Consider the following 19,950-nt stretch of genomic DNA (forward strand, 5'->3'; position numbering starts at 1 on the left):
TAGTAAATGGTGAAGAAGTAGCAAGGACAATAAAGATTCATTTAACAATTTGTTTATACAAATGTCTTGGTCCCATTTCCCTTCTTCCTGGTAAAGGGAGGGGACCTTTCACAGGAAGGATTTATTTCTGCTCCCAGAAAAAAAGTGGGGGGTAGGGGGAAGTCAGAGTAAGCTTCCTGCTCCTGCTGTTTCCTCAAACCCCTTGGGTTAAGGTATTCAATATGCCAAGGTACCAACTGTTGGGAACTCCATCAGTGGAGTATATTGTACGAATCACTGTATATAAAATTGTCTTTCACACTTTACACTTTAAAAAAAACTTGCCTGGTTATGCAATTCTCAAAAAAATCTTTGAGGCAGGTAGTGCGAGCTCTGCTGGCACTCAGAGCTGCAGGTGGAGAACTCACTTTGATCGATCAGATTAGTAACTGGTTACAGAGGGGATGGACATGACTGTAGAGGAAAGAAATGGAACTTCTTTTTTTTTTTTTTCCTGTCCCTCCTTCCTCCCCAAAACACACAGAGATGGCAAGAAGTGGGGAAATTGGGGAGATATTAAGAAGTTTATAGAGGATGTAGACTGACTCTTTCGGAAAGCAGATGAGAAGGGTCTAGGGTGCTGTCTAGATCTCTTACTAGATTTTCTTGCTTCAAACTTCGACTCAAGAGGAACAGGATCACAGTTTAGAGGTTATTCACCAACCTCTTCCTCTCTCTGATCATTATCTTTCTGTTTGTAACTAGACTGTGCTTTCAGGGGCATCCAAAGCCCCCACCAACTGGACTAATTCTGGAGGTTGAGGTTTATCAGTTCCTCTAGACACACCCTTTCTTAGCAGCTTTTCTCTTTGAATTTCTTTATTGTATTTTATTTAGCCAAGTTTTTTTTTTAACCACTTATTACATTGTATTGTCATTGAAAGAGGTTGCCTACTTGTCTGTCTTCTGGACGTGGAAGCATCTCAGTGGGCATAGTTTATATTCATATTTGTACATTCCATGCTTGGCCCTGAGATGAAATTAAGGCATAGGATTAATAGTCATTTACCAAAAATGACCAAATTACTAAATCACACTAGGAAAAAACAAACAAACAAACAAACAAAACAACTCGCTTTAAAATACAAGGAGTTTGTGAGATTGCTATACCTCAAAGCATTTTAAAACACACACACACACCACACTCACACTCACACACGAGAGCCAAATCTTTAGTATAACTTCATCCTGCTTAATCATTCATTCATTCACACTGTATTGAGGCACCAGGCCCTGGGCTGGGTGTTGGCAACACAGAGATAAATGGCGACATGCAGCTCCGGAGCCGCTCAGGGACTAACAGAGAAACGGCATCTTACAGGAACTTCAGAAGGCAGGCACTAGGCTTCACTAGTTTCACAGGCAAGTAGTAATTATTTGCATATTTGCTGAATCCAGGTAGGAAAAACCCACCAGTCCCTGTTGCATCAAACGAACTTGCATCGTAGAGGAGGAGAAATGAAAATTCAGTTTTATTTTTAAAAACATCCAGGAGCAGCAGTACTACGCAGGGGAACGCATCACCCGCATCTCACGCAGCTCAACACAGTGGTCCTCACAGAGCGACCCGGAACGCAAAAATAAACATTTATTTCTATCTGAACTAAATTTATCTGAACCAGCGCGGGAGATTCCGGAAGAGTCGAAGGTGGTCAGGTTTTAGACATAACGCAGCCTCTGTGTGGAGGAGCCTGTAAACTGGGGGGGACCGGCTGCGAGCCAGGCCGCCTTAGTGGCCATAAGGTGACCTCCTCAGCGGGCCCGAGGGAGGGGGTGGGCACACTCGAGCCCTTGTCCTTGAAGGGGATTGAGCGAGCGGAGGGGAGCGGGGGGCGGTGCTCGGGTTTCCAATCACAATGGAGAAAGCTGAGAGGCGGCCGAGGGGCGGGCCCCGCCTCCTCCTGCCTCTTTGCGGATCCTGAGCCGGAGGAGACGCACGCTGCTGACATTGTCCTCTCCGGGCCACCCTTACAGCCGTCTTGGGAACTTTCTCTCCCCTGGTAGGTTTCAGCTCGCGACCCTCAATCCTGGCTCTCAGGCAAACCCAGGTGGGAAGCTCAGGGAAACCCTTGTGTAGCAAGACGGGGAGAAGGACCAGGAAGGACATCTGCGCTCCCGGGCCTGTGGCCCTGAGCATCTGGGCTCGGGTGGGGGCGGCGGGCCGTGCCCTCGGCCGGGGAGCGGGGCGGAGCAGAGGGGCTGCGATCCCTCCCCGGGCTTTGTCCGCCGCGCGCCGGGGGTCACCGCCAGCCTTGCTCGACCGGGGAACAGACTTGTCGCATTTGCAGCTAAATCCCAGGCCCTCCGTGTCCTTGATGGGCTCATGGCGGCCGCATCACCCCTGGTGTCCCGGACACGTGCTGGTGGAGCCAGGAGAGGGAGGAGGAGCCAGGTAACCCGGCAAGCCTGGCGGATCGTGAGCCTGGGTATCGGCGTCTGCAACCACGGGAATGGAGGAAGGCCCCGACTTCTGCCGGGATGAGGGTCAAGGATGACTTGAGGGCTTGGCCCTGCACGCCAGCCTCTTCCCTTCCCGGAACGATGGGCCGGTTCATCGCTGGCCTCTTCTCTTGATGCTTCGGGTGCTTTGTTTATTTGCCATTCCCGGGAGTCGAGAGTGAGAAAGGCCTAGACCTTCCCCTCTAGAGACCTTCTCCGAGGAGCTGTGTGCTTGCCGCTTCCCCTTGTGATCTGCGCTCTGAGCTGCGGACGCGGAGAGGAAGAGGTGGCGCGTGGGTGGCGGGCAGTGCCGGCTGCAGTGCAGCGCGGCGCGGCGGCAGGGGGCGGCCGAGAGCCGCACTTTTTAGTGGAGGAATTGGACGGCGAGACTGGGCTCTTGAAAAGGTTCGCATTGAGAGATGGTCTGCAAAGTGGATCTTTGTTCCTGAACTTAAGGCACGGGTTCGTTTCTGATGATTTAGATCTACGAAAGGGGCAGGGTGGTAGGGATATAAAGGACCAAGAATAGGAGGTTGTTTTTTACCCCATTTATCATTCCTTTTCCTTACAAGCCACCACTTTGATCTTGGGACAGGCCTATGTGTAACATAAAACATTTTCTTCTAATTTCTTACAACTCCTATCAAAGAACCCCTATTAAGGAAAAATTTATATTTTTAATCATTTTTTCTCCAGAAAGGTCTGAAAGGAAATCTGTACTGGCTCAAGCCTCTACATCGTCATTTCTGAAATTCCCCGGATAGTTTGAAAGATCTATCTGAACAACTAATCTGTTTCTGTAACAGTCTTTCTGGATTTGGGTTTTCCACTGCTTTCCTGGCTCCTCTGTATACCTAAAGGATCTTACACCAACCAACGAAAATAACATGGTGAAGAAACACTGCATTTGTGTCTTTCTTCAAGAGAAGCAGGATTCTTTCTTCTGATTCTGCTCAAGATGTAGGACGTGTGTGACCTGTTAAGGTCGTCTAACTATAGAACAAAATAGTTGTTAAGCAGTTGTCTCCGAATTCAAGTACTTTATTCCAGCTCAGAGCCTAACTCTTACTTAACATATACAATTACTACACTAGGTTTTGTTACTTAGTTCATTGCATAAAAGAAACAGAAAACCAGACTGGGAGGCAGGGGTACAATTGGAAACAGAGACAGTGTCTTCTGACGGTCTAGCATTAAAAGTAAAAGGCAGGCACAAATAATAGACATTATATCGGGATGTAATTATAAATGAAGCTTGATTCTGAAGGTAGGGCTTGTTCGTGATCTGTACCCTTTCTTTGTTTAATAAGGTAAGGTAATACAGTAAATTTTACCATTTGTTTTAGTTATCCAGAAAACACATCTAATTATCTGATGGCGTAGATAAATTTGATGTTACTGTATAAATATTTTCTAACATTACAATTTTTTAATTTTTTTTCTTTAATGACTAGAAAGAAACTGACTCAAAGGCTGATATTCTCCTAAGGTGACCCCACCCCCACCCCCCCACCCAAAAAAAAGTGTATTAAGTATCTGCCCACATTCCAATAAGCTTCCAAGGTGCACTAAAAGGAACTCAGTAATATATATATTTTTTTTTTTGCAGATTTTGCACAAACATTATTTGACACTGTATTTAAGCACACATTGTATGCTCAGTACACTGTGACAAATTTTAAGTGAGACTTAAGTAGAAGAAAATAGAAGAACCTTATCTTCTAAGAGTGATAATAAGTGATAATGATAAAGGGTCCTTATCTTCTAAGAGTGATAATAACCGTAGGTAATAAAGATCATATTATAACTGGCCGTTCTTTGAGACCAAGCTTACATATGGGTTAATACTGAGCCCCATCTTGTTACCCTTAAATACTTTATAGGGAATGTAGAAACAAATCAGACAATTTAAATATAAGAATTCATGATTTTTAGCCAGTAAATGAGTAACCACAAAATTGTTGCAACTTTGTTAAATACTACCAAAAACTCAGAAGCTGAACAAACCAAATTCTAATGGGCTTCATAGAGGTTTTTTGTTTTGATTAAATACTTTGAGTGAAATCACATGGTTCTTTAACATATATTCTGTGTTCTAGAATATCATTGGGTTCATTTTATTTTATTTTCTTAAATCTTTTAAATTTTGAATTTGATTTACAATGTTGTGTTAGTTTCTGGTGTACAGCATAGTGATTCAGTGATACATATTCTTTTTCATGTTTTCCATTATAGGTTATTAAAAGATAATATAGTTCCCCATGCTATACAGTAGGACCTTGTTTATCTATTTCATATATAGTAGCTTAATGCAAAAGTAACATAAGGATTGTTCCCATTTATGGTTCACTGTGGATGCATGTATAATATTTTCTTTTCTTTCAGTGCACAATGGCAACTCTTAAGGAAAAACTGATTGCACCAGTTGCAGAAGAAGAGGCAACGGTTCCCAACAATAAGATCACTGTAGTGGGTGTTGGACAAGTTGGCATGGCGTGTGCCATCAGCATTCTGGGAAAGGTACCTTTCAGGAACTCCATGCCCGATAGACAGTTTCAGCCTGTGGCACTTGACGGTTTTATTGTATCTTTAAAGGTTTCTTTTTTTTTTTTTTCCTGAATAATTTGAAATAAGTTGTAGACATCATGATACTCTTTGATACGTGAGCCTGTATCTCCTGAGAGCATGACATTCTTGCTGACACAGTTGAGTTACTACACTCAGGGAATTTGATGGTGATACAATGCTATTACCTCATATACGGTACCCAGATTAAAAGTTCTCCAACTGTCAAAAGCATGCCTTTTATAGCTGTTGTCACTCCTCGTCCAAGATCATATATTTTACATACTTGTCATCTCTGCTCTTTAATCTGGACCTTACTCAACCTTTCCTTGTCTCATGTTTATGATATTTTTGTAGAATCCCCGTCAGTTTTTGAAAGCATCCCTCAGTTTATGTTGGTCTGATGTTTCCTTGTGATTAGGATCAGGTTAGATTTGGGGCTGAGTTTATGATCAGGTGATGGTGTGTCCTTCACGACGCCCCACATCAGGAGGCGTGTAATGTCCAGCTTGACTTGTTTCTGGCAGTGCCCAAGAATCCTCTGGGTGAAGTGCTAACTGCAAGCTTTCTCCCCTGCAAAGATCCCTTTGCCCTTTATAATTAACACATAGTCTGCACAGTGGCTTTTTAAGGTCGTGGAAATGTCCTATTATTTCCCTCAAACTTCTACCCAATAGTTTCAAATTGAAGTAATTTCCAAACTTACAGAAAATTTGCGAGAATAGTAAAAAAAAAAAAAATAAGGTAGAACTTTCATACTTACTTCACCCAGATTTACCAATTCTTAATGTATTTCTGTGTGTGTGTGGACTTTTTTCTGAATGATTTGAGAATAAATGCAAGCATACCCTTCAGTCTATCTGTCAGAGTACATGTCCTCAGAATAGGACATATTCTCACATAATCAGTGCAAATGATCAACATCAGGAGATTTAACACTGATACCACACTACTAGCCCCTTCCTCTCCTCGTGACTGTATTTTCCCCATAAACCTCCGTAGACTTTTAATTTGCCTTCCTACATTCTGGCTTTCCCTCACTGAACTGATCCTGGTTCTTTCTGAAGGCTGTCTTAAATGTTTTTGGTGGTGGGGGAACCCCTCCCCACCAAACGCCGCTGCCTTAGCCCAGTAGAGTGAGCTGTCCCTTTGTATTGTATGCGAAGGCTGCTTGAGTGACACCTAGCCAAACATCCCTCTCTTTACAAAGCTTACATTCTAAAGGGACAAATTCTGAATCTTCCCTGAGAAAAAGTCATCAGGAAATCAACCAAAATCTCTAGTGTGCACCAGTGAAAGTTCTATTCCTTTGCATTTTTTTTTTAAAGCTCGCTGGAATTGACTAGGTGCCCGTGATTGTGGGTGCGGTTTCCCAAATCACAGGGAATTTGTCGTCTCAATTTAGTGCTCACTGGTCATAGCCCGAGAAGTGAAAAGTAATCAAGCTTACATTTCTTTTAAAATATTTATTATGGACCAGTGTTTTAACTAAAATGCTTCATTTCAAACAACAAGCTCAAGAAAGGGGAACTGTTTGTGTCCCGTGTTCAGTGGAGGTGGCCGAGGCTCAGAGGGATGGAGGGCCTGCCTGTGGCCACACAGCTGGTGGTGACAGAGCTCTGAACTCTTCCAAGGCACTGAACTCTTCTGGTGACTTGCAGCTTCTCTTTATTCTATGCTAGTACTGAGGCAATTAACAACATATTAAATGTACTAATAAAGGACTAGTGGGAGATTTTTCATTCCTGTTGCTAATCTCAAAATTTTGACTTTTCAGGGAACTATTTCAGAGCTGTCATGACTATAAGGAGTATCTCTCCTCTTTGGTAAATAATTTAAGTGCAACTCGGTCTGCAGTTATATAATACTTTGGCCCAATTCAGGTGCTCGAGGGAACAGACCCGGCTTCTAACACAGTAGGAGTCTTCCAATTTAGCTGCTGTGAGGGCTGGACTGCCTTGTCCAAAGACCATTTTACTAATTAAAAGTGTTTTAAATCTTAATCTTAATGGGGACTTTAATCTTAAAGTCGAAATTGCTAATAATAGTCAGTAAGGATTATAAACCCCACTGGTTTAATAAAAAAGGGAGCTAATAACAGTGGTACTTAGATGTCTGTGTGTTACCCAGAAGTTCTAGGGGGTGTGACATCTCTAGGGGACTGTTGGAAAGAAAAAAGAAACTCAGAAAGATTAAGCACCTGGATTAAGAGCTCAGAGACCAGCAGTGCCAGATCCGGTGTTTTGAGCCCGTCACCAGTGTGCTTTTCAGAGGGGTCACACTGCTTGGGCCCAGAAAGTGAGTGAAGCAAGGGCAGCCAGGTTAGAGATGAGCAGGCCTGGGAAGGCAGCTGAGGCTCCCAGCCCACTGTCCCACCATTACAAAGACTCGGGTGTTTCCTGCTGCTTTGCCCACTCCCCCCATCCTCACTGCCAACCTAGTAACCATAGTGAGCGTTTATAAAAATAGTAGCTCCCCTACTTAAAACTTTCCGATGGTGTCACAGCGCCCGTCGATGACAAGCATACATAAAATGTGGTCTGGCAGGGTGACTCCCTGCCTGACTCTCAGAGCGAGGCAGGTGCACAACTCCAGGGGGCGCCTTCCAGTGCAAGGTGGTTGTACTGCCTCTCACTTCACCCCTTCTGCCCTTTTTCTTCAAAACACTGAGCGCATTGCTACTTAAATCTTTTTAGTGCTTGATTTCCCTTCCTCCTGGAATTGTCTGCCCTGGACCATCAGAGTCAACTCTCTCCTGTCGTTTGTATCACACTTTTGTGGGAGGGCCTTCCCTGACCATCCAATACAGGGTAACGCCCTTCCAGTAACTTAAAAAAATTTTTTTAATTTATTTTTTATTAAAGTATGGTTGATTTACAATGTGTTAGTTTCTGGTGTACAGCCCAGTAATTCAGTTATATATATATATATGTATTCTATTTTGTATTCTTTTTCATTATAGGTTTTTATAAGATACTGAATGTAGTTCCCAGTGTTATACAGTAGGACCTTATTGTTTATTTATTTTATACATAGTAGTTTATATCTGCTAAACTCCTAATTTATCCCCCCACCCCCACCCACTGCCTTTCCCTTTGGTAACCATAAATTTGTTTTCTGTCTGTGAGTCTCTGTTTTGTCATAAGTTTGTCAGTTTTTTTGGATTCCAAATATACGTGACATCATATATTTGTCTTTCTCTGACTTACTTCACTTAGTGTGATCGCGTCTAGGTCCATCCATCCTTTCAGTAGCTTTAACATCACCCTGCCTTATGCTGTTTATAGCACTTCCATCCTCAGAATCATCTCTGCTTAGTTCCTATTCCCTCCCTGGTACATTCCATGAGAGCAGGCACTTTGCCAGATTTGTTCATTACTGTGGTCCTTAGCAGTAGAATATTGCCTGGCACATTCAATAGTAAATATGCATTAAATAAATGAACATCCGTGCTACTACGAAACTGCACACACACGGTCCAGTTTTGATCAAAGCTTTTCCTTTCTTCGTGGCTTCTGCGCCCCTCTACCAACCACAAGCTCTGTTTCAGCCGCCGAGATCCCGGCATGTTGTCAGGGATCTGACATACAGAGCTTCCATGAGGTCATTCAACTGTTAGGCTCGATCCAGCTGGTTTTGATTTGAGTGTCTGTTCATGACTCAGTTAATTGTAACCACATTCCTGCGGTATGAACACAGCATCTGAAGTCTCTTAGAAGGAGCGATGTAATAATACACACAATACAAAGTAGTGTTTGCAGTCCGGGACTTGGCTTAAAAGTGGGACTTAATTAGAATTTGGTGTTTATATGAAAATAGACAGGTTCATGGAACAAACTAAAAGCCTAAACAGTATTTAATAAAAAGTAGCATTTCAGAGGAGAAGAAAAAATTTTGAATAAAATGGTGCTTGTCCATTTAGCTAATTATTTGGAAAGAATTATATCTTTTCCTCCCACAAAATGTCATGCAGACTGAACATCTGAATATAAAAATACAACCTTCAGATATTAAGGCATGGGCAGCAGGAAGTTACTAGCTGAGAGGACCCAGAGATGGGTTATGGCCGTGTCTGGTCCACATAGGATTTTAGATTAAGAGATATTTACTTTGTAGTATGTAGAACAAGGTTTCAATAGTGATGTCCTTGGCTTCCAACTGACATTGTTCCTTAACAAGTTACTGCTTTTGCTCTGAATCTAAGCCTTGGTGTATCAAACATTTAAGAACATATTTACAGCTTAAGTGGATTATGCATATGGTCAATTCATAGGCTGTTATACAATATGTGAATACAGGGGGAGATTTATTTAAGCCAAAGTGTCTGTACTTGGTTATCTGTCTTCTATTTGCCTGCCTCCCACTGGGAGGATATTCAGTCGTGCAGATGCAGCTAAATTCAGCACTGCAATTATTTTCTGCAAGTGTTGGATCTCTTCCTTCCTTGCCAGCTGAGTCTGTGCTTCTCAGCCAATTCTCTGCCCACTGAAACAAAAGACAGGATCTGAGATCCGGTGACATCCTTTTCCACTTAAGCCCCAAATTGTTGTGCCCTGTTGACTTCAATAGTGCACACGTGATGTTCCCAAAATAAGAGTGATGTTCCTGGTGCTCAGGACCTTGACCACACTGTTAGTTCATAAGTTCTTTTGTATGGATTTAGGACATACGAGACACAAATGAGGCTTGGGTGTCATCTTGTCGGAGGCTGCAGAGCAGCAAAACCGTTGTAAAAGCGTTAAAACACCTGTTGAAGTGAAAATGGGTGAACATTAATGCCAATATTTGACTGTACATGGAAATGAGAAAATATTTACCAAGTAATCCTCAGCTCGTAAAAGGGCCATTTCAGAAGTCTGCAAGTGAATCAGTTGCTCAGAACTGAGAACACATTCAGTCACAGGGAGGCTTGAGTCTCAAGGAAACCCTCACAAACCAGCCCACTGAAGACACTCCTTGAAGCCGGCTCCCCATGGGGATTCTAGAGACAGGGGGCAGTGTTGGTCCGTTGGCCCCTACCGGGAGCTGGACCTCCTTTGTTGGCAAGCTAAACTAGGTCAGGTTTTCTTATTGGCCTCCACACCTCTCTTTGCTTTCCCTCTGCTGCTCAATGCCTCCCTGACCCTCCAGCTCCACCCTGGATTATTCTATTTTATTCTTCCAAGTGCTTCCTGATCCCCAGTTACTTAACGCTTCCCATCCACACCCTTCACCTGAAGAGCTGATCACACTGTTCTTAGAAGACGTATTTGCATTTTTAAGTGTGATAGGTCATACTACACTAGTCATTTTGCTAACTGCCCTAAACCCAGTAAAGGCAAGGGTTCTGATGATGTTTCAATGGGAAGGATAACTACTTTTTAAAGCGTTTGTAAATTATGAGATTCTCCCAAGATAACTGTCTTTAAAAGCTGAAAGCTTATTTAGATACAACTAAATAGACACCTTCCCCCATCATTTTTCCAAGAAGAAAAGACCAAGGACTTGCTGAAGAATGTATGTGATTGTTGATTAAGGGTTTTACTTTGGATGAATGGTCCAGTATGACAATCGGAATAGAAAAAGAGACTGGGCAGGTTTGGATGGATCATGTCTAGAGAATTTACTAGACCCCGACTCCCTGTGTCCACAGAACTCTTTCCTGTGTCCACAGAACTCTTTCCTTTCCCCATCAGGACATTTGAGTTGGTCAGAGCCAACTTGAGGATTCCTAGTTTCAACCAGGGCTTCAAATCCTACTCTAAAGTGAGCTCAGCCTCTTGATGGTATAAACTAAATCTGCCCTCTCAAAACCCCTCCATTCCGGAGGTGACCTCTGGGGTGAACACGCTGTGCAAGACTGTTTCTGGGTCTGTTGAGTCTCATCTTCACACCCCCACCATTAATGTGAAGACTTGTGCTCTCAGAGGTCACTGTTGAACCAAGCTGGATTCATGTCTACATATTCTTCAAGCAATTTGTACTGTGCTAGTGGAGAATGAGAAGGTGAAATTCTGAAAAACTGGTATCCTAAATATTAATAATTCATTACTCGAGACATTTTATCTTGAAATTGCTTAAAGAGCACACTTAACTCCACAGTAATTCCCAGTTTTTAGAATTTGGTACTTGGCCTTTTAAAGGCTCTCTGGCTGGTACTGTGAGCTGTGGTGTCCTCCGGTGGCTTAGGGCACTAACCTGTTTCTGTGTTCACAGTCTCTGGCTGATGAGCTTGCTCTTGTGGATGTTTTGGAAGATAAACTCAAAGGCGAAATGATGGATCTGCAGCATGGGAGCTTGTTTCTTCAGACACCCAAAATTGTGGCAGATAAAGGTAGTGGTGATTTCATGCCCCAAGTGGTCACGTAATGTGTTAATGTCCTCACCCCTTGAAAGAAAATTGGTCTCTCCATCCTGGTGAATCCAGTGCTGGCAGTTTCTTTCCTTCTGGGTCCAAGTCATCCTCAAGGACAAAGACTAGCGGTACCTCTCTGTAAACCCTGCCCCACGTGTCTTCCATCCATATGATGCGTAGCGTTTTGGGAAACTGTATCCTGAATCTTGTTTACACGTACCTGAGAATAGGGATGTTTTCGATCTGGAAAAAAAAAAAATTTGCACAAAGTAATCTGAGTACCTTGAAGAAGCTAAATAAATTCATATTCTCTGTCCTGGATTTAGCACATTTAGGAAGAGATGCTGCCCACCACAGCATGGCTGTGCCTAAAGATAGAGAAATGTGGGCCTCCGAAGTAATTTCTCACCATACTACTAATAACTAGCTGCTACTCGTTGAATATTAGCATTCTGGGTGCTGTGTGAAATGTGCTGCATGTCCCATCTTCACAGCAACCCTACGAGAGGTAACCCTGTTGCCTCCATTTTATGGGAGAGAAAACTGATAAAAGTATTAATAACAGTCAAGTCACATAACAACAGGGTTTAATTATATCAATCATCCAGAGCTGTTGGGTCTGATGATCACATGAAATCTCAATGTCTGTATAATTTGGGAAAGGTACACTTCCTTAAGAAAAAAATAAAATATTCTCTAGAGAAACGTACTGTTTAAAGTGAACACGCTTCTTTAAAATATTGAGTATTAGAAATTAATTTCTAGCCAAGAACACTCAAGTGCTTCCTTCCCTTCACAGACTGAATTAACATTAACTGAATTAACAAGGCTGCAGTTACCCTGAAATTGGTTTTGTGTTGGAGGGCAGCCTGTTGAACTTTGGACTCACTGTTTATACTTTGTATCACTGACAATCCGATATTCTCTAAAGCCAATAGCAATTCGACTTTGCTAGCTGAAACATCATTTAGGGCCTTCTATATTTCCTGGGTTCATTTTCTGAGCCAGCGTCCTGGTTAGAATGTTTCCACGTCCCTCGAGCATTGCATGCAGTTCAACCCCCTTACAATGCAGAAGACATCATTCTCACTAGCTTCTAGAAGCTTATGAATGTTCAGCTTTCTAAAGCATATCATATGGCATGTTTTGAGGAAGGGTTGTGTGTAAATTGCCTTTTTCTCCTCTCCTTCAAGATTACTCTGTGACCGCCAATTCCAAGATTGTGGTGGTGACTGCAGGAGTTCGCCAGCAAGAGGGGGAGAGTCGCCTCAATCTGGTGCAGAGGAACGTTAATGTCTTCAAGTTCATTATTCCTCAGATCGTCAAGTACAGTCCTGATTGCGTCATAATTGTGGTTTCTAACCCAGGTATTAATCATCATGGTGCCTTAAGAATTGGTTCTGTTTAAAATCACTATTTAAGTTTTTTGCTGGTTTTTTTTTTTTTTTTTTTTGAACTTAAAAATCTGTTTTGGTGTTCACTGGCAGAAGGAATTCACGTGTCTTCTGTTGTTGGCCACGAAAGAGTAATGTGTGCAAAACAAATGGCAGTGTCCCAGGCCCAGTGTTTAAAAATGTGAGAGGAGTTTTATATAAAACAATTTCATCTGCTCGCTTTATCTGGGTCTGTGTGGCGTCTAAAAGCTTTAAAAATTTCTATAAAGATATCCTGGCATGCATCATGAAACATTTGAATATGGTTTCAATTGGGAAGGAATATTTTAGCATATTTGACCTTCTGTTTTCCAGAAAATGCATTCTAGTCTCCTTATCTCTCAAATTCTTCAAAATTGAATAGGATTGAATTGGAAGAGTTTAAGAAAGCCATGAATTAGTCCAGGTTTAAAGACAGAAATGGGCTGTATTGATGAATAAAAATATGCTTAACACCAAATATTGTGACTTAAAACTTCTGCTTAGAAAGAATTACTTTTTTTTTTTTAGCCTAAACAGTCAAAATTCAGTCTCTATTTCACACGTTCGCCTATAATTTGCCACCAAGCTTACTACTGATAGGTGAGCATAGTGGACACATTGATAAAATGGTAAAACTGGCTGCCTCTGATTCTTCACATGAGAAAGACTGTGATAAAAGCCAGGAGGAGCCTGATAATTTTCGGGATAATGAGAGTTGGGAGCCAGCAAGACCAGAGGTTATTTTAGTACTATTCTCTGCAATCCTGGATTGGAGTTTCCTAAATACTTAAATCTTGCTTCTAAAACTTCTCTTAAACATAGAGTGGCGGATAGGCGTAGAGCAGGAATGGCAAACAACAGGCATGTAAGAAGTTGCCCCATCCCATGCCAAAGACTGACATTAGTAACTGGTTATACAACTTTCCTGGTATAGCTTCAAAGTCTTAACTCTCCAGGGAGCCACTCCTACTGAATCAGAGTTGCCCAGGAAGAGTTTATAACATCCAGGCCAAAATGGCCCGAAAGCATCCCAGCTGGCGTCTATATTTGAGGGTGGAGGTGGAGACTAGTCTTCCTGTGTGCGCAACTTCCTCCTTTTTTACAGCTTAGCCTGGAAGTGCTATGATCCTCTCTAGACCAGCAGGTCATTAAGTAACGATAGAAAACGTTAATACGTTTTATTATCACATTTGTTTACTGACTGGTGTCTTAGGCCCAGGGAAACAGAGTAGCAGGCCTCGGTACTTTAGTAACCAACAGCTTTTCATTTTTTTTTTTTAATTGAGGTATAGTCAGTTTACAATGTTGTAACCAATAGCTTTTGGTTTATGTTGACAGTCATTATAAAGTGTTAGAATTAGAAAAAACTGAAGTGACGATCTAATTCAACTGTTTCTCTTTCCACCTATAGGAAATTAATTAATCTGCAAGGTTCTTATGTATTCCTCTTTCAAGTGACATTGTAAATAAAAAACCGCAGTGTTGCATTTTTCATATTTTTACAATCTTTTTTTCTTTGTCCATGGATCAGTGGATATTTAGTAATGGTGTTAATAATAATCACATTTAAAGGAACAAATATATATAATTCAGTTCTTAAAATTTGAAAACAACATCAATGTCCTACAATAGAGTAATGGTTTAAAAATGTGGCATCTGTAAAATGGGTATAATCTCTCTTAATATAAAGCTTAAGTGTTGTTTCTTGTCTTTTGTAACCCATTATCTCTAACTATGAAAGTCAAGTATTTACCTCTTTCTGGACACATCTTATTTAGGGGGTGGGGCAGTGGGAGAGAGGAAACCCTGGCACCCACTAATTGCCATTAGCAGTTGAAATCAGTTTTGATTTACTTACACACATGTATTTTTAAACCTTTTAGTGGATATCCTCACATACGTTACCTGGAAACTAAGTGGATTACCCAAGCACCGTGTGATTGGAAGCGGGTGTAATCTGGATTCTGCTAGATTCCGCTACCTAATGGCGGAAAAACTTGGCATTCATCCCAGCAGCTGCCACGGATGGATTTTGGGAGAACATGGCGACTCAAGCGGTAAAAAAAAAAAAATAAGAAAAGATATTTACTGTGTCCGTATGGTATTGTTTTTGACCTTCTGAGTTTTTTGTTTGCTTTTTACATTTTATTTTTATATGTTCTCACATACTTCACATTACAGAGAAGTAATTGTGGCAGGATATTTTGATACTAAGTAAATACTTACTGTGTCCATGAAATGAAATAGAATTAAACCATTCTCATCATTACATGGATCTCATGGGCTTAATCAAAGACCATGAAAATGCCCTAGTCTTCTCAACAAGTACCCTGAATTTGCAAAATTACGGATGAAAAGCGATCTTGTTTGGCCACGGGCAGCTTTGCACTTCATTGCTGTTTCGAGCCTTCACACCCCAACTCCCCCAGGCCTCTGCTCATATTTCCTAAAGCTACAGTGTTCTTCAAAGGTCCCTGAGGCACACATACTTATTTTTCAGGATCTGGTTCAAATGCCTATTTTTTGTAGCCCTTTCTGGCACTCTTTCCCTACATTTATGTTCTATGACACTTTCTCCAGACCTCTGTGAGAGCATGTTCCATTGCTTTACTGTCCTTTACTTGCCTGTTTTGGTGCATCAAAACCTCCAAAAGATTTAGTCAAGGATGGACAGCACCTTTGGGAGCAAGCTTGGAAGGAAATATTTGATCTGGTTAAGACCAGAGAAATTCACTGTGGTTACATGGAGTTTCTTTTGAGAAAGAGACTGAACTTGGGGCATGAGAAGAGGTAATTAGACTTAGATTATCTTCAGGTTTTATCCAAGAATTCTTTTTTTACTTCACTTTAGGGAAAAAAGAGGGGGGCTTATATTTGAAAAATAAGCAGGCGGAAAGTTAAGAATTCCTCAAACCCAAAAGTTGAGGATAGTCCCGAACTAGAATCCCTTACAATTTCACAAACTAGAGAAAGGCACGAATTCCTCCGTGTCTGTAAGTATAACACAGCAATTCTATTTTCACGAAAATGGTTGAAAGTTAAGAGGTCAGATGTGTAGATGTGTGGCTATCTGAAGGCAGATGTCAGCCTTTTGGGGGAAGAATATTATGTCAGTTGGAGCAGTTAAAGTGGATAACTTAGATCAGGGGTGAAATCTGGACTAAGAGAAGATTTTTTAAAAATTGTGTCAGAGCTAGATAGAATGTTCATCTTCTTCTTTCTCTTTTTTTCCCCCTCTACAGTGGCTGTGTGGAGTGGGGTGAATGTGGCAGGTGTTTCTCTCCAGGAACTGAATCCAGAAATGGGAACGGACAATGACAGTGAAAACTGGAAGGAAGTGCATAAGTTGGTGGTAGAGAGGTCAGTGGAAGGGGGCCTGACTTAAGATGATTAATTTCATCTTCATTAGACAATATTAAGAACACTCTCCATGGCTGCCTGCTCAGATAAACTCTTCACAGCTAAAAGAGGCAAGACGAGCTTCTACTAGGCTAGTCCCCCTGGGGAAGCAGACATTTTTCTAGAGAACTTTTGTTGTAGAAGTAATGGGAGCATAACGTGGAATTAACTGAGAAAGGCTTTCAAAATGCCTCCTCTTGACGAATAAGGCTGACTTGTTTAGAAGTTAAATAGAATTGCCCAAAATACTTACTGGTGATTGCTGAAAGTGTTCAAGCCGTGCTCTATTTACCTTTCCACACCCAACCAAGGATACCCTTTTCCCCTCTTTTCTTAAAACTTATTTTTTATTAATAACCATCCTCTCTATGAGCTTCGTGTTTATCATAAAATAAGGTGTCGTTTTGCAGTAGAATAAAGAATGCAGGTTTAGATTCAAATTACGGCACTGATACTAACTAACTGTATATATATTGGTTGGGGGGGGCATGTTTATTTCTTTTTAATGGAGTCCCTGAGGATTGAACCCCGTTCCCTGTGCATGCTACACATGCACTGTGCCACTGAGCCATACCCTCTCGCCGTCTAACTGTACATATATTCTTGGGAAGCCATTTAACCTTTGAGCTGAATCTCAAGTTTTCTCATCTGTAAAATCATAAGGTATTAAAAATTATTGCAAAAGTTGGATTAAAGCACACATACTTATCACTGATGAGCATTCAACGAATGTTAGCTTTGCAGAGAGTTCTTACTGAGTTCTCAAATATGGAATAATTTTGCTCAATTTTAATGACTTTTTCAAGCTCTTTTTTTGTTTTCCAAGAATTTGACCTGTAAATGGAGGAAAAAACTCTTTAAAAACTTGAAAGTATTTTAGAATTTCATTAACATAAACCCTTTATTTTATAAATGAGAAAACTAGGGCTCACCCAGGTAATGAAACTTTCCCCGGGTCTTCTAGTCAGTCATAGATTGCATCAAATCCCAATTTTTCCAATACCAAGTTACTCCTGCCACCTGCTTCTCAAGTACAAGTGCCTTCGTGGGTTTCAAAGTGTTCAGTTTGTTTTTAGAAAATTGCCAGGCAAGGTTGTTGTCTCTTTGCTCTTAAGTTAGTTGGTCATAGTATTTTAGGTGACAATAGTTAGTGACCTCCAAGAGACCTTAAATTAAGGTATATTTTGTCCTTTAAATGTGATGGTCCTTTTACTTTCTTTATGCCCTGATTTCATTAATATCTTTGGAAATATGTTTATGAATAAGATAGGTTGGAAAATGTACATTTTTACCACTGGCCCTTTATAAATATTCACTTATACAGTAAACTATTTAAATTTTTCAAAGCATTTACATAGCACCTACCATGTAGTATTTAAATTTTAAACGTTTTACATAATTTTAACTCATTTAACCAACTTATGAAGTAGGTACCATTGTTATCTTTATTTTACAAAAGCAGACACCGAGACAGGTAGGTTAAATTATTTACTCAAGATTATCCAGTTAAGTGACAGAGCAGGAGTCAAACCCAGAGTCTGATTTTGATGATTATTGATTCTGGTTTCAATGATTTCTTTTATGAATTTTTTTAAAATTATTATTTCTTAGTGCCTATGAAGTCATCAAGCTGAAGGGATACACCAACTGGGCTATTGGACTAAGTGTGGCTGATCTCATTGAATCCATGTTGAAAAATCTCTCCAGGATTCACCCAGTGTCAACGATGGTGAAGGTAAACTGTTAGGAAATATATGATTTCTAGCATAGTATTTTTTAGGAAGATTAAGAAGGACCAGATAAAGTCTCAGTCCACACTTGTTTCTTCATGTCAAAGTTTTATGGAAGCTTCTCCTTTCCAACAAAAGTTCAGAGCAACAAGGGCAAGGAATTTACAGAGCTGAGACATTGAATATATTTTTCCATTTCTCCCTCGTATGATGTGGCAAACTGAATATTAACTCTGAGTCAACACATCCTCAGGTGATCACCTGAATAATTTCTATAGTTTCATTTCAATTTGGTGTATTAAACAATAGATGGATTTTGATGTATGTAATGCATGTGATACCTTAGCAAATATAGTTTAATTCAAAAGCTATGGAACGGTTAAGTAGAAACCATTTTTAAATAAAACTAAAATTGTATTAAAGCATTGTCTAAAATAACTCATTTTCCTCAAGTCAGTGGCAGGGGTGAAAGAGAAGGGAAAATGCAGTAGATTAAAAGAAACATACAAAAGAGAAGTATTTGAGGATAAAACATGGTCAGATTTTTTTCTTAACATACTATAGAAGAAAAAGTTAAAAGCAAGCATGGCAAAAATTGGATAATTACTGAGTCTTATTGCACATAGAGGAATTGGTTTTTTTCTCTACTTTGGTGTATGTACAAAAATTTTGGAAGTTAATTTTCGAAAAATATATTAAAGTAATTTGATTCTCATACTTAAATAATTTAATTAATTATATAGTTAAATTGATCCTGTGAGTGAATTACTTAAGAAAAACTCGTAGTCTTTTGGAAACTGTACTATTCTCCAAGAATCTTACCATTGAGTGGCTTCCAACTGCTAGCCTGCACCTTGTAGGTCGGCTATCCCCTGAAATTCTCTCCTTAACTGAAGAATTTTAAGAAACTGAAGATTTCATGAAACAAAGCCCAGTAAGAACCACAACTGAATGCAATTTAATTTGAAGACATGTTATCAAAGCAGAGAGGTGTCAATAGTTCGATGAAGTATTCATTACTTTCATATAAATTTCTAGTTTTATCATCATGTATATTTGTAAATGCTGTGTATAAAGTCTAATTCAGCATGTAAATGTTAGGGAAATACAGGCCTGTCCGTGATTTAAAAAAACTAAAGAATGAGTTTACGCTTGCCAAATTTCCTGCATTTCCTTCTGTTCTAACCTAGGACCTGTGATCATTCTTAGTTGCGGTTTCATTCCTTAATCTGAGTCTTTTCTTGGTCTGGCAGGGGATGTATGGCATTGAGAATGAGGTCTTCCTGAGCCTTCCATGTATCCTGAATGCTCGGGGACTGACCAGTGTTATCAACCAGAAGCTGAAGGACGAGGAGGTCGCCCAACTCAAGAAAAGTGCAGACACCCTGTGGGACATCCAGAAGGACCTAAAGGACCTGTGACTACTGGCTTCTAGTTCTAGGCTGTAGAAACTTAAAAACTACAGTGTGATTAGCCATGAGCCTTTAGTTTTCATCTATGTACATGGGGCACAGCTTGCTTTTATCTTCCTAAATCTGTGAATCTGGGTTCACAGAATCAAAGCCTGTGCTTGGTTTAATGCTTGCAATATGAGTCCTTGAACAAATAAAATTAACGATCGTAGTGTGCTTCTGTCTCTGGAATTCTTTGTTTCACGGTTTCTGAAAGATCTCCGTCAGTTTTTCAAATAGTTCTTTCCCTGTGTCAGAAATTTACCTAATTTCTATCATCTATGTTCCATCTTCTCTCCTCCTTCCACTGATAAGTACAACAATTCTTTGTCACAACATGTGTGACGGTTTTGTTGCTGAGCCTATGGTTACCGTTTTTTCTTAAAGGATTTAATTTTTTTTAGAGCAGGTTTAGTTTCACAGCGAAACTGAGAGGAAGACAGAGAGATTTCCCTAAAGACATGGCCTTTGTCTCCTGACTCTCACCGTGGCAGAACAGTGGTAAAATCCCAAGTACCACAACAGTTCTGAAAAGTAAATCTTTGTGGACTGAGAGATACTTTACAAGAGATGATTTA

The 19,950-nt window shown here is 40.6% G+C and overlaps 1 protein-coding gene across 1 annotated transcript; it reads left to right on the top strand.

The window, feature by feature from the left end:
* Positions 1–1,882: 1,882 nt before the first annotated feature.
* LDHB (lactate dehydrogenase B) lies at positions 1,883–19,564 on the top strand. The gene is made up of 8 exons (XM_006184529.3): positions 1,883–2,039; positions 4,864–4,998; positions 11,239–11,356; positions 12,571–12,744; positions 14,676–14,849; positions 16,035–16,152; positions 17,803–17,926; positions 19,175–19,564. The coding sequence occupies exons 2-8, from the start codon at positions 4,870–4,872 to the stop codon at positions 19,340–19,342; spliced, it is 1,005 nt and encodes a 334-aa protein (XP_006184591.2). The 5' UTR covers positions 1,883–2,039; positions 4,864–4,869; the 3' UTR covers positions 19,343–19,564.
* Positions 19,565–19,950: the final 386 nt, after the last annotated feature.

The sequence above is a fragment of the Camelus ferus genome, chromosome 34 (assembly GCF_009834535.1).
Source record: "Camelus ferus isolate YT-003-E chromosome 34, BCGSAC_Cfer_1.0, whole genome shotgun sequence".
NCBI lineage: Eukaryota > Metazoa > Chordata > Mammalia > Artiodactyla > Camelidae > Camelus > Camelus ferus.

Coding starts and splice junctions, on each gene's coding strand:
- LDHB (XM_006184529.3), top strand. CDS start 4,870: ATGGCAACTCTTAAGGAAAAACTGATTGCACCAGTTGCAGAAGAAGAG. Junction 12,745..14,675: donor AATTGTGGTTTCTAACCCAG/GTATTAATCATC, acceptor TAAACCTTTTAG/TGGATATCCTCACATACGTT. Junction 14,850..16,034: donor AGAACATGGCGACTCAAGCG/GTAAAAAAAAAA, acceptor CCCCCTCTACAG/TGGCTGTGTGGAGTGGGGTG.